At 42.9% G+C, this 14,481-nt stretch overlaps 1 protein-coding gene across 2 annotated transcripts in view; it reads right to left on the bottom strand.

The window, feature by feature from the left end:
• Positions 1-121: 121 nt before the first annotated feature.
• Positions 122-14,481, bottom strand: part of rab3gap1 (RAB3 GTPase activating protein subunit 1) — a 41,510-nt gene continuing 27,150 nt past the window's right edge. The window contains exons 21-25 of one of the 2 annotated variants that reach the window (XM_085361137.1): positions 11,383-11,486; positions 8,836-8,951; positions 7,866-7,968; positions 4,009-4,032; positions 122-1,413 (exon numbers count right to left, since the gene is read on the bottom strand). In XM_085361137.1, coding sequence (XP_085217263.1) covers positions 1,180-1,413; positions 4,009-4,032; positions 7,866-7,968; positions 8,836-8,951; positions 11,383-11,486 — 581 coding nt within the window. In that variant the 3' untranslated portion in view covers positions 122-1,179. The remainder of the gene's footprint in view (positions 1,414-4,008; positions 4,033-7,865; positions 7,969-8,835; positions 8,952-11,382; positions 11,487-14,481) is intronic. The other variant, XM_085361138.1, reaches the window with a different exon arrangement.

Below are 14,481 nucleotides of genomic sequence, written 5' to 3'. Positions count from 1 at the left end.
TTCAACATTACATGTTGTTTTTTGAAGTAACAGGTTCAGTGATCTTAAAAGGCTGTGGTAACATGTCGCTGATAAAACACTGAGTCATTTTCAAATTATTCACTTTAGTTCAATTCAGCTTTATTGTTTTACAGTGCCAACAACAGCAGTCAGCTCTACAATATTACAGAGAACATTCCCCAAATCAAAAATCCTGCGTGTGCGCTGCAGCTGTGGGTGGAAGGACCCACGTTAGCCTTTAACAGGAGGTAGCGTATGGGGTGGTCAGCGGGACGAGGGAGGAAACAAGACGACAGTGAACCAACTGTAAAGCACTGACTGCTGCTCTAGTAACAAATCAAATGAACACTGAAAGCAAATCAGAAAACGCCCTGTCGTTAAAAGTGTCTGTATTATGGGATGGATACACCCTTAACAAAACAAAGAAAATATTACAAAACCAATTTTCCCCTCACGCTGTCGGACGCGCCTCGAGGAACCAGCTCGATCTAAAACATCACAGTCAGCTGTAAAGTGTCGTTTCAGTTTTTATACAACGTCAAAGAGCTTCATGTTTGAACAATCAGCTTATGAACAGGAATAAGAACTGCACGGTCTGGTTCTGGTCGGATGCAAACAAACAGCTGTGTGTTAATCCAGCAGCAGGACATGCTGGAGGATGGAGCTCAGCTGAAACGACCCATGAAGTCCTCACCGACTCTCATGTTTACCATCAGGACCAATCCCTGCAACTGAAATATAATCTACTAAATATCAGAGTTGAGAAGGTTGTGTTAGCGTGTGGTGAGTGCAGGATGGGGAACTCCATCCTAACGACAAATTTCATTTCCTTAAAAAGGCATCAAGAGAAGCTTTGAAGGTAAAATGAAGGTTTTAGTGTGAAACTTTTATCTCAGCACCGTGGGAAGCTGCAGCTTTATACACAGAAGGATGTAGTTTCACATATTTCCAGACAAAGCCATAAATGCTTCTTAATCAATGCCAGTAATATACTGCTTCCTGCTTTTAAGCTTGGGCGAGCCGTAGATGCTGAAATATTGCACTGTTCTTACAAATAAAGCAAACAAATGAAGAAATGTATTTCTATGATCTTACTCCATGGCCACGTTCATACATGTGAAAGTCTCCATCCTGTGTCCTTCACTTATCTTTATCCCAGGTGTGAATTGTTCACAGGACTTAAAAGAAGGACGTGTCTGTGGAAAAGGCTCCGGCCAACCTAAACTCCTCCCTCATCAGGACACAGAAGAGCCGCTGAGGCAGCGCCTTGGAGTACGCTGCTGGTCGCGGCACACAGGTGCGCAACAAGATCTCCCGGCCTGCTGGAGGAGGGAAGTCTGGTACTCTGCTGCTTCCCCCAGTTTGCTTCTTGTCAGATCCCAAGTCCTCATCGACGGGCGCCAGAAGGGCAGCCTAAAAGGGCAAAGGTCAAATGTTAGCAAACAGCAACCGATTCTGAAGAAATGTGCTGTGTGAGGTCGACACGTGGATATTCAGAAGTACTGTAACCGAGTCTCCCACAGAGACCTGATCCAGACTACAGCTCACAAACACAGCTCCTCTACTAACACCTCACTGCAGCTGCACGCTGCTGATCCTGTCTGTGATTAGAAATGATTTAATAAAGTAAAACAGAGGCTCGTTTTCTATGAGCGTAAACAGGGATCTCTTTTTCAGTCTCAGTGTAACAAACGTGTTTACTGAATAAGTCTTTCAGTAAACATGTTTTTGTTAATTCAGTAAAATCTGCAAAGATGATTTGTACTGTTGGCAGCAACAAACAGAGACAACAGAGTGTGGGACAGACAGGAAGTCAGGACACGCCTATGTGCTTCACAGTGGGACTAGAACATGAACATTTCTACACACACCACAGGCAACAACTGTGCAAACCTCCACGTCACCAAAAACACCCTGCAGGTCCCGTCAGAGCAACAGCAGAGAAAACAGATGAAACATCTGTTAGAGAGAAAAACGCTTCGCTGCTTTCTTACCTGTATGACACCAAAAGGGTTTTGTTTTTTTAATAATAAAGGCTTCATGTTTTACAGTTAAAGCTCATGCAAACATGCAGGCTTATTTGTCTGATCAATGCAAAAGTTCAAACATGTCTCTTTCAAGCCTCATTATCAGCTGAGATCATAGTAAAGACACAGACAGGATCCTGATCCATCTGTTCTTTATATAATTACTGTTTTTACTGTAATGTAGAATATCATGGACATAATACACAGACTGCAGCCTAAATACTGCTAAAAACAGCCCTTTTTATCTTTAAGTTTTTACGTATTAACCTTTTATTATAAAAGTGACCTGATCCTCAGCAGGTGTGTATACAGAAATACACCAGGTCATTATTTAAGCAAAGCGAAGCCAAACTGCTCCTGTGTGACAGATGAAGTCCACCTTTAAACAGCATTTAGATGCTGCTAATGAAACTCGATTAGTGGCAGCACTGGTCTGTGGGCTGGGAACACTGGTGACACCAGTACAGCGCGCACTTTTCACAGCGCCACCATGTGGATCAAACTCTATTCTGGGTCAAACCTGATGTTTTACACTGAACAAAAATATAAACGCAACACTTTTGTTTTTGCTCCTGTTTTCCATGAGCTGAACTCAAAGATATGAAACATTTTCTACAAACACAAAAGACCCGAGACTCGCAAGCAATGTTCCCTCTAAGCTGCGCGCGTGCACAATTGCGCACTGCTGGCACGTCTCTGCGCACAGAAAATCTGCGTTGTGCACACAAAAATTTTTTTTTTTTTAAAAAATCACCTGAATTGAAATTAAAATTAAAACTTTAACGATTCTGTTTTGCAGTGTGAGTCAGTGACTGGCTGCTCCTGTATGGGATTAGAACGAGGCCACCTTATCCCACAGTCCAGCCAATGATCCGATTCACATTCGCATACGTGGTTGTCAGGCTATGACAGCGTCCTTATGTGCCGACACCGGTGTTTTAGCAAAGCGGCTGATGTGGAGTGAAGCCACGTTAATGACAACGTGTACAACCACTGGAGATGTGAGCAGGACAGACGGAACAACTGACGGACAAAGTGTGGACTTTATACCAGTTTTTAAATTGTGTTGATCGGCCACGTAAAACCAGAGTTATGATAAAATATCTGCAATGTTTGGTTTTCTTCCTGAATACTGTCGTTGTTTATTTACTGCAGGAAGAAACGGTAAAAACGGCGTTTTATAAGGAAAACGCTTGAAAGCCTGTGAGCAAAAACAACACCCCCCAGCCTTTCCTATTGGTGGAAAAATGTACCATGTGGACCAATCAAAAATGATATGGCAAGGGCTAGAAACGGGAGGAAGTTTTAGGAGTGACGGCGGTGCTTAGAGATGTGAGAGATTTGCGACGTTTAGCGCAAATCTTATGTAGTTAGTGTGTAGTTAGTGTGTAGTTAGTGTGTAGTTAGTGTGTAGTTAGTGTGTAGTTAGTGTGTAGTTAGTGTGTAGTGTAGTCAATAGTGTTGTTGTGTGTCAGAACAATGAGGCGCCTGCTGAGTGTTACAGGTGTTACAGCAGTGATTCATCTGCTGCTGTCAGGCCTGCAGGTATCAGGCTGTTGTTCTCCTTCATCTCATAGTGGACAGAAATTATTTTTTGGAGTGGCATGTCAAGGTGCTGATTAGACAGCATGAATATTGCACAGGTGTGTCTGAGACTGCCCACAATAAAAGGCCACTCTGAAATATGCCGTACATGTGTAGCACAATGACACACATGTCGCAAAACCAGTCAGGATCCGGTTCAGCTCATGGAAACAAAAGTGTTGTGTTTATATTTGTGTTCAGTGTAACAAATACTGAGACGTGTATTATTGTTGTGTGTTGTTCATCTGAGGACGCTGCAGAGAACCAGATTATTTTTATTATCCTGTTTGTCTGTTATGTGAACCTTTAGAGAGGATGCACCTTACAGTGACTGAGTGTGTTTATCGCACCATGTTAAATGTAACTGTGAGCGACACGAGGCTTACTGCATGGTTACCTCATCAGTGGTGAAGTCAGCCAGCTTGATGCAAGAAACAGGAAGAACAAAAGGATGAAAGAGCAACACACAGATGAAAAACAAAAACAGACTTTCTAACCGACAGAGCTGAAATCTGAACATGTCACCAGCTGCAGGAGGCAACGCTCTGAACCACGTCGTTCCTCCTCCAGATGGAGCTTTCACTGCCTATAGTCTCTTGACATACAATGGTTGGATTCTCCTATGGTATCAGCTGAGCCTCAAATTCTTATGATCTCGAGCTTCTTCAGTCTCAGTGAATCCTTAGTTGGCTCAGATGCATCATCTGGTGTTTGAGTGTAACAAGGTGGCTGTAACACAAAAGGTGTGTATGTGTTTGTGTAAACAGGTGAGTGTGGTTTGTAGTGTCCAACTAAAGCAGCGTGTCTAACCAACCACATCTCCAGGGCTGAATCAGGTGACCACGAGCCATCGCTCCACAGCTGCTGAGGGAGCTACAACCCTCATTCACCCTTTCACAGACATACGGTACTGTATGAACAATAAACTTTATTCATACACACAAATCTCTTTAGGGTTGTGTCAGCGAGGGCAAACGTGCCACATCAAATACATGGAGCTACAAGCTGTGGTGACCCACTGTCAGTAAGGGAGCTTTATTACACACACACACAGCATCACAACAACAGTTACCTCAAGCTGCTTCTATGTTATAAGGCAAAGACCCTGCAGTAACACAGGCAACATTAGGTGACCGTCTGTGAGCGACAGTGGGAACCAAAGCCTCTAACATCCATCGATAGATGAGGGGCAGACGGACTGAATGCAGAGAGGTGTACTAACACATGCTGAGTGAAGAAGAAACACCCAGTGCATCATGGGAAACTTAGACCTATAACTTAGACCTGTGCGCCTTAGCATATGCTACTTCCGGCGTATAGCGCTTAGTTTCCGGTGTGATATTCGCTCCTTGTTCACGGTCGTTTTTTCAACCAAATGGACGAATCAAGTGGCGATTTACATTTCTCGAGATGTCGAATGTATCTGTAGATGATGTTGATCGACTTGTCGATATTTTCCCCCCGCGCCTCAGAGCAAACGAGAGAAAGGATTCAAATTTTATACTTCTCAGTATCTGTAAACAGCGCTCCCTCGTTTATCGCAGGAGTTACGTTCTAAAAATATCCTGCGATAGGTGAAATCTGCGAAGTAGCCAACTTTATTTTTTACAATTATTATAGATGTTTTAAGGTAAAACCCGTCACTACACACTTTATAGCGCAGCAGCGCCTCTTCTTTCTCAGGAGACTGAAAAGATTCGGCATGAGCCCCCGCATCCTCAGGACCTTCTATCACTGTGCCATTGAGAGCATCCTCACTGGATGCATCACCACCTGGTATGGCAACAGCACCGCCTACAACCGCAAAGCTCTCCAGCGAGTAGTGCGGTGCTCTGAACGGATAATTGGAGGTGAGCTTCCCTCCCTCCAAGACATCTACAGGAAGCGCTGCCTGAGGAAAGCGGGGAGGATCATCAAGGACTCCAGTCACCCCAGCCATAAACTGTTCAGACTGCTTCCATCAGGAAGGAGGTTCTGCAGCATCCGGTCCCGTACCAGCAGACTGAGAGACAGCTTCTTCCACCAGGCCATCAGACTGCTGAACACTTCATAGACACCTCAGCTTCACTACTGGAACTTCAACATTATGCACTCCATACTGTACAGTAACGCCACTGTTTTGCACATATTCAACTCTGTATATTTTATATATTTTATTTATTGTTTACTCGATTTAATTTGTAAAATATGTATACACACACACACACACACACACACACACACACACACACACACACACACACACGTAGAAAAATATTTAGTATACACATCCAGAAATGCATATACTATTATATATTACATATATTTATTAGTTTCAGATGTAGCCATTCTTGTATTTTGCACAACTCTGTTGCTTGTGGGGCTCGCACACAAGAATTTCACTCACATGTGCTGTACCAATGTACCTGCACATGTGATGTGACAATAAAAGTGATTTGATTTGATTTGATTTATACACTCAGACAGGCATGAACATTTTCACACGTTTCTCTCTTGTTTAAGCTCTCAAAGTTCAAACCTTCGTAGACAAATAAGTCCAGTATTACAGAAACCAAAGATCAAACCGTGTTTTCAGGTCCAGCACATGAGAACAGAGCAGCTGAGAGATAATTCAACATCAGTGAATCATTAATGAATCAATGAATCAGCGATTCTGTACTGTACAGGAGAGACGGCACGGAGGAGATCAACAATAGTCTGCAGCCAATCAGGATGCAGAACACAAAGCGCTGTGCGCAAAAAAAAAAAAAAAGCATGCAAACTTGCACAAAAAAAAAATCTGCGAAACAGCGAGGCCGCGTTATAGCGAGGGACCGCGGTAATTTTGAAGGTACGTCACAACATACCCTTCGTAAATACTCATGCATAGAGACCCTTACCACGGTTTGTTGACATGCTGTGTAGGTGTGTACTTGACTAGCAGGGAAACCTTTGACTATTGTTCACCTGTAGTTTGAATGCTGTTTAAATCATAAGAACTGTCACTATACAGAGATGTGCTTCTGATTCTGTAATGCAGTTCTGCTTGTGTTGAGTGATGTAAACCACCAATCGATCTGCACGTTTCAAACGTCAAAACTGATCATTTGATTTTTTTATGACACAGCAGTGGTGAGTGTTCCCACCTTCTGCTCTTTGTAACTTAACGCCATCTTTCTGTTTTCATATTTTGGACATGATTTTGGAGTCCATCTTTGCAGCAGCAATTGACCGCAAAGTAAAGCTACCGGAAATGTACAACCCTGCATCCGATCTTAAAACAGGAAGTTAGCATTTTCTCGTGCACAGGGTCTATTGCAGACTAATTAAGGTTCCTGATCCAACTTTATCAAAGAGGAAAGTTTTGTCTGTCTCCTGAATCCAAACTGGAAGCTGGTTCCACAGAAGAGGGGCCTGAAAACTGAAGGCTCTGCCTCCCATTCTACTTTTAAATACTCTAGGAACAACAAGTAGGCCTGCAGAGCGAGAGCGAAGTGCTCTAATAGGGTGATATGGTACTACAAGGTCATTAAGATAAGATGGGGCCTGATTATTTAAGACCTTGAAGGAGCAGGATTTTGGATTCATGTTCCAGTTGATGCATCAGAGTCAATCTGGGATCCAGTGTGGCGCACATGGACACTTTTAAGGCTTAAAGAACAAACCGATGATTCGATTAGATACTCGGCTCCATCTCTGGAGTCACGGCCACCAAAGCTTTGTTTCTGCTAACACTGTAAACATATACAAATGCACATTAATAGTTGTTACAGCAGAAAGAGAAAAAGAAGCGTCAAAGACAGGAAGGAGATCTGCTCCACTGTGGAGAGAGCTGCACAACTTTGTTCCTGCAGAATTGTCACACAGTCAAACTGATAATTCTTCATTTTTCATTGATAGTTAAACAGACTGGTTCTTATAGCTCTGAACGTGCTTCACAGCACAGCAGCAGCAATTGTGTGTTTCAGGAAGAAACAACGTTACAATAGAGCAGACTCTCCTGACACTGACAGACAACACTGCGTCTTTACATCAGTGCTGACCACGTCCTTCCAGTTTCATCTACATGAAGCATATATAAATAAAACAGCGCTGACTTCATGTCTTGCTCTAGGACCGGGACACCGACCTATTCTTGATGCTGATATTGAATAAGTGGTTGACTGGTGTGTGTGTGTACCTCTAAAGATGTCTCTATAGATGACAAATACATGACTGTATACATGAAACTGACAGCAAGACGTGGGAAGGACACGGAGGCAGAGTGAGAGTTACCCTCTGAGCACTGATGAAGAGTCTGTGGATTATACTGCCAGCCAGGCCCTGGCCTGCTCCTGTCACTACCACCTCTGGTTCCTCCAGCAGGGAGCTCACAAACCTAGAGACAACACACAATGTGGGAAATGTTACAATATTCCCACAAAACAAAACACTTAAATAAGAACATGTAAAACCTGAAGACACCAAAACTATAAATAAGACCACCAACATGAGCGAGAAAGAAACATCATCATCATCATCGTTTATTTGTATAGCACTTTAAGAACACACCAGGCAGACCAAAGTGCTGAACAACACAGATCAAAACAACAACCAAATTAAAAATACCATAAAATCATTACATACAATAAAATAAATAAGAAGGTGTCAGTTTCCTACAGTTAAAAGCCAGGGAATAAAAATAGGTTTTCAATCTGGACTGAAAGACCTGCACTGATGACGCTTGTCTAATTTGGAGGGGAAGGTTATTCCAGAGCATCGGAGCCGCAATTGAAAAGGCACGGTCTCCTCTGCATTTCAGCCGCGACTTAGGGACCGACAGCAGCAGCTGCTCAGCTGAACGGAGCGAGCGAGGAGGAACATGTGGCTTCAGCAAGTCAGATAAGTACACAGGAGCCAGACCATTTAAAGATTTAAAAACCAATAAAAGGACCTTAAAACGAACCCTAAAATCAATGGGAAGCCAATGCAAGGAAGCCAGAACCGGAGTGATGTGATCGAATCTCCTACTACCGGTTAAAAATCGCGCCGCCGCGTTTTGCACTAACTGCAGGCGTGACAAGGTGAAAGGTGAAACGTGTGAACTGACTGTGATCCTTCAGACGGCGTCTTTGTGAAACGTTAACAGATTCATCGTGACAACCTGTTACTGACAAACTATCTATAGTGACGGTGAAGACGGTTACATGTCACCAACAGCACAAACAAAGCTGTCAGTGAGCGCAGCTCAAACTCTGCGACTCACTTCTTCAGTTCATCAGCAGCCTCTCCGCTGTCGTCCTCAGGAATGGAGAACTTGGCCTTGAGCGAGCGAGCTTGAGTGATGACTGTCTCCATGCTCAGCAGCTGGTTAATGAAATCCTGCACACAGGACAAGAACAACTGTCTGCTCAATCCTGACAGCATGAGACCCCAAGACTGTCACATTTATACACATACAGTGGGGCAAAAAAGTATTTAGTCAGCCACCGATTGTGCAAGTTCCCCCACTTAAAATGATGACAGAGGTCAGTAATTTGCACCAGAGGTACACTTCAACTGTGAGAGACAGAATGTGAAAAAAAAATCCATGAATTCACATGGTAGGATTTGTAAAGAATTTATTGGTAAATCAGGGTGGAAAATAAGTATTTGGTCACCTCAAACAAGGAAAATCTCTGGCTCTCACAGACCTGTAACGTCTTCTGTAAGCTTTTCTGTCCCCCACTCGTTACCTGTATGAATGGCACCTGTTTGAACTCATCATCTGTATAAAAGACACCTGTCCACAGCCTCAAACAGTCAGACTCCAAACTCCGCCATGGCCAAGACCAAAGAGCTTTCGAAGGACACCAGGAAAAGTATTGTAGACCTGCACCAGACTGGGAAGAGTGAATCTACAATAGGCAAGCAGCTTGGTGTGAAAAAATCAACTGTGGGAGCAATCATCAGAAAATGGAAGACATACAAGACCACTGATAATCTCCCTCGATCTGGGGCTCCACGCAAGATCTCATCCCGTGGGGTCAAAATGATCATGAGAACGGTGAGCAAAGATCCCAGAACCACACGGGGGGACCTGGTGAATGACCTGCAGAGAGCTGGGACCAAAGTAACAAAGGTCACCATCAGTAACACACTACAACGGCAGGGAATCAAATCCCGCAGTGCCAGACGTGTTCCGCTGCTGAAGCCAGTGCATGTCCAGGCCCGTCTGAAGTTTGCCAGAGAGCACATGGATGATACAGCAGAGGATTGGGAGAATGTCATGTGGTCAGATGAAACCAAAGTAGAACTTTTTGGTATAAACTCAACTCGTCGTGTTTGGAGGAAGAAGAATACTGAGTTGCATCCCAAGAACACCATACCTACTGTGAAGCATGGGGGTGGAAACATCATGCTATGGGGCTGTTTTTCTGCCAAGGGGACAGGATGACTGATCCGTGTTAAGGACAGAATGAATGGGGCCATGTATCGTGAGATTTTGAGCCAAAACCTCCTTCCATCAGTGAGAACTTTGAAGATGAAACGAGGCTGGGTCTTCCAACATGACAATGATCCAAAACACACCGCCCGGGCAACAAAGGAGTGGCTCCGTAAGAAGCATTTGAAAGTCCTGGAGTGGCCTAGCCAGTCTCCAGACCTCAACCCCATAGAAAATCTGTGGCGGGAGTTGAAAGTCCGTGTTGCTCGGCGACAGCCCCAAAACATCACTGCTCTCGAGAAGATCTGCATGGAGGAATGGGCCAAAATACCAGCTACTGTGTGTGCAAACCTGGTAAAGACCTATAGTAAACGTTTGACCTCTGTTATTGCCAACAAAGGTTATGTTACAAAGTATTGAGTTGTATTTTTGTTATTGACCAAATACTTATTTTCCACCCTGATTTACCAATAAATTCTTTACAAATCCTACCATGTGGATTCATGGATTTTTTTTTCACATTCTGTCTCTCACAGTTGAAGTGTACCTCTGGTGCAAATTACTGACCTCTGTCATCATTTTAGGTGGGGGAACTTGCACAATCGGTGGCTGACTAAATACTTCTTTGCCCCACTGTACATGGTTTTTCCTACGTGGAACGTTATAGGCTGAGTCTCAGGGTGTAAAAGGCGTGTTTGGAGTCACAGTGGATACATGGCATACTTAAATGTACTTTGAGAAAGCCAAGAATACTTTTACACAACAAGACTGTCCAATCAAGCAAATATAACATGGTGGGGTTTAGCTGTGCAGCTGTACAGTGTTATTCAAAGAAAAGGGGCTGTATGGATACTGAGTGCTAGTGAGAAGAACATTTTTATATGTGAAGAAGTGATGATTGTTCTCAGACTTTAGGACAGTATTAAAGCAGGTGTTTAATGCACCTAACGTGTGATCAAACTCAATAATAACAATCTCAGTCTCTGTTTTCGATCACTGATAAACACATCCGATATCAGCAGAGTATAAAAGCTTTGAGCCCAGGTGGGAACAGCCGAAGGAATTACTTAGGTTTAGAAAAAAGTTAGCCATCACTGAGGAAGCACTGGAGTTTATTACTCCAGCTCCCACTACAATCCCACTGCACCACACCCCTGTTTTCATGGTTCAACCATCAACAGTCATAATAATTATCAGCCAAGTTCTCAGCCATGGTGCACACTGTCCAGTCTACGTACACCTCATGTACAGCACATACTCAACTACAACAAAAACACAGTTAACAATCAATCAATAATGTATTAAAAACAAAACTTTTTTGGGTGAATCTAATGATACTTTCTTTTAAACTGAATTATTTGTGGAAAGTCCGGTCGAGTTTTCACTGACCTCTAACTTCTTGTAGTCCTGGTTGGGGGACTGCAGGAGCTTGCTCGCTTGAACTGTAGCTTCCTGAATGGTTTTTTGCACTGATGGAATATCTTCAGCAGACTCTGAAAGAGAAGAAATGACAGTGTTTCCAGAGTGACAGAAAGCTGTGATTAAAAGAAAGACCTGCCACGTTTGTAACCTCAATTACTGTTAACATGAGAAAAAGCCTAAAATCGAGTAAACCTGCAAACTATTATCTTACTAATACAGATCCTTTTGAAATAAACAAAACCTTCACAACATTTTATAATAATCTTTACAGAGATTAAAACATATCCACAAAGTCTTGATGGATTATTATTGGAGTTAATTAATCCAGCTATTTCAGAGGATCACAGAACACATCTGCAAATAGAAACTAAGCCTTTTGTCCAGGAATATACCCACATGTGCTTTGGCACAAGGAAAAACTCCCTTTAAACAGGAAGAAGCCTTCAGCAGAGCCAGGCTCAGGGAGGGGCGGGGCCATCTGCAATAACCGAGTACAATAACCTCAGTTTGATCTGAATTAAGAAGCAGAAAGTTAGCGGCCATCCAGGTCTTTATGTCTTTAAGACATTCCTGCAGTTTAACCCATTGGTGTGTGTTATCTGGCTTCATGGACAGATAGAGCTGGGTGTCATCTGCATAGCAGTGTAAATGTATGCTATGTCTTCTAATGATGCTGCCTAAGGGAAGCATGTATAATGTAAACAGAATTGGTCCTAGCACTGAACCCTGTGGAACTCCATAATTAACCTCAGTGTGTGAAGAGGACTCTCCATTTACATGCACAAACTGGAGTCTGTTAGATAGATATGATACAAACCTTCACACATTCACGTGTTATCAGCACGGAGCGTCTCTGTCAACCTCTGGAAGTAAAGCTTTTAGTAAGTGTCATAAGATCAAAATACATTTTTTAAAGAAGTGAAACGAGGACATTATTGTTGTGTCCAAGCTATGTTTTGTATTTTGTAGTCCAGACTTAATCAGAATTAATTTGCATACAACCTGGATATGCACCAAAGCATTTCTGACCTGCTGAAACATTCTGGGATATTATAGAATAAATGAAAACTAGCTTTCTGGTTTAATTAGAGAAAAGGTCTGAGTATCACAGCAGGACGTTAGCTGATTGAGGTTTCTCCAAAGTACTAGAAAACTCTCCTCAGTGATGTCCTTACTAGTGTCTCTCATTGGCTGTCTCTAGACTCAGAACTGGTCTTAGCAGTATACCGTCAACTTAGAGACGATCCAGAAACTAAGACCTGTTATAATTATACGTGAACTCTCATTAGCTAAATTAATGGTTGCACTGCAGGTGTCAGGGAACAACAGCAACACGACTGAAAGATCTTTAGCTTCTTCTAAAAACCAATTCAAATTATGCCCTGCTCCAGATGTGACAGTCTGAAGACGAAATCTAGACTTTTCTGTATCCTGGAATAATTATCAATTTATTGTGTGTAGAATAAAATAAAGAGTGGGTTTTATCTGATTTCTGATCATTACTGGAGAAAACTTGACTGAAAGAAATTCATGCTGGGGAAACTTTCCAGGCTCCTTTCACAGTGAGGGTTGGGTAGCTAGTTAGAGTAAACAAACTAAATCACATTTACCTGCATTTTAACACCAGGGTCATGTTCTACCCATCATGCCTACGCAGCCCTGAAAATATCACGTGTCCATCTCTGATACTTATAAGAGCTCAAAACTGGCCCAAACCCTGATGGAGTCCAAGGGCCTGCAGTGCAGAACACATCTTGAGCCCAAATCAATCAGAATCAGAATCAGAATACTTTATTGATCCCCGGGGGAAATTATTTTTTGTTACAGTGCTCCATTATAAACCAACATTAAGACAAGACAGACAATACACTAACTAAGAATAGTACAATATATACATATATATACATACATACATACATAAGTCACTCATAAATAAATAGCTGAAAAAGAAAGAAAAAGAAACATGTGCAGTAAATCTTGGGAGGCTCAGGATTTGGGCTTTTTCTGCAGCTCATGGGCTGCATTCACTGAACCGACCACAAACTCATCTGTGCACCAAAGTACACAGTGAGACGTCCTTTACCCTCACATCACTGGACACTTCCAGGTTCTGGGTTCCAGTCACTCTATACCAGTGGTGCCCAAATCTTTTTGCATCACAGCTGTGATACAGAACGGCTGTGTGGGCGGAGCCTGTTTCGCTTCAGTGCCGGAAAAAAGGGGTTGTATTTTGATGTAATGACTGTGTCGATGCAATCAGTCATTACATCACTCAGCTCAGGACTGAGCTGTGTAGACGCCAGCGTGTATCATACAGTGCGTCCACTTGCAGCCCTCCTCGTTTCCCAGTCGTCCCGCCCCCGTCTGCACATCCCCACACAGTCCTCACGTTTCACAGTCAGTGATTGTAAAGAGTTCCTCTGCAGTGGCTCTGCCAGGAGCCTGTCTGCAGAAGTCATTCCTTTGTCACTATCAGTGGCTTTATCCACCTGCAGAGGAAAGCAGCTAGCATGCACCTTATCATTAAGCACTCGATAGGCAACTTTACAGGGGCAGAGCACAGACGCAGTTTTAGCAGAGACACTGTTGAGCACGACAGTTTAGAAGTGTGTGTCTGAAAAAGCCCTCTGACTTGTCTTTGTGCTCTGGATGTTTGGCGTCTTAGCTTGTTAAGCTTTAAACTGTCACAAACTTGCACTTTAAGACAGACACGCTGCGGCCTCTCCTCATCACCCACCGCTGCGCAGGTATGCTTCATCTTATCTTCTTTGGTTTGGAAACATATTTGGTGATGCTTCATCCTCTGCTTTGTGTTTGTGTGCGAGCCCCGTCAAAAGCCTGTGCATTATGCTGGCAGCGTCCAAGATTTCTACTTTTTTATTCATGCAGCTTCTGGTTTTTTTTCTCCATTAACATCTCGGGTTGCATTTCATTTTTTTAGTACTTATTTTAATATCTTTAGTTTTTTGTATTTCGGTCTTACTGTAATTTACCTGCTGTGGGCTCAGAGTTATTTTCCCTGATTTTATTTCATATAAACGTGTTTTTCAACCAAACGGTGAGGAC

Source organism: Diplotaxodon limnothrissa, linkage group LG8, assembly GCF_057381915.1.
Source record: "Diplotaxodon limnothrissa isolate DT_005_m linkage group LG8, D_limnothrissa_male_GT1.1, whole genome shotgun sequence".
Lineage (NCBI taxonomy): Eukaryota > Metazoa > Chordata > Actinopteri > Cichliformes > Cichlidae > Diplotaxodon > Diplotaxodon limnothrissa.
This window is presented reverse-complemented; position numbering and strand designations above follow the sequence as displayed.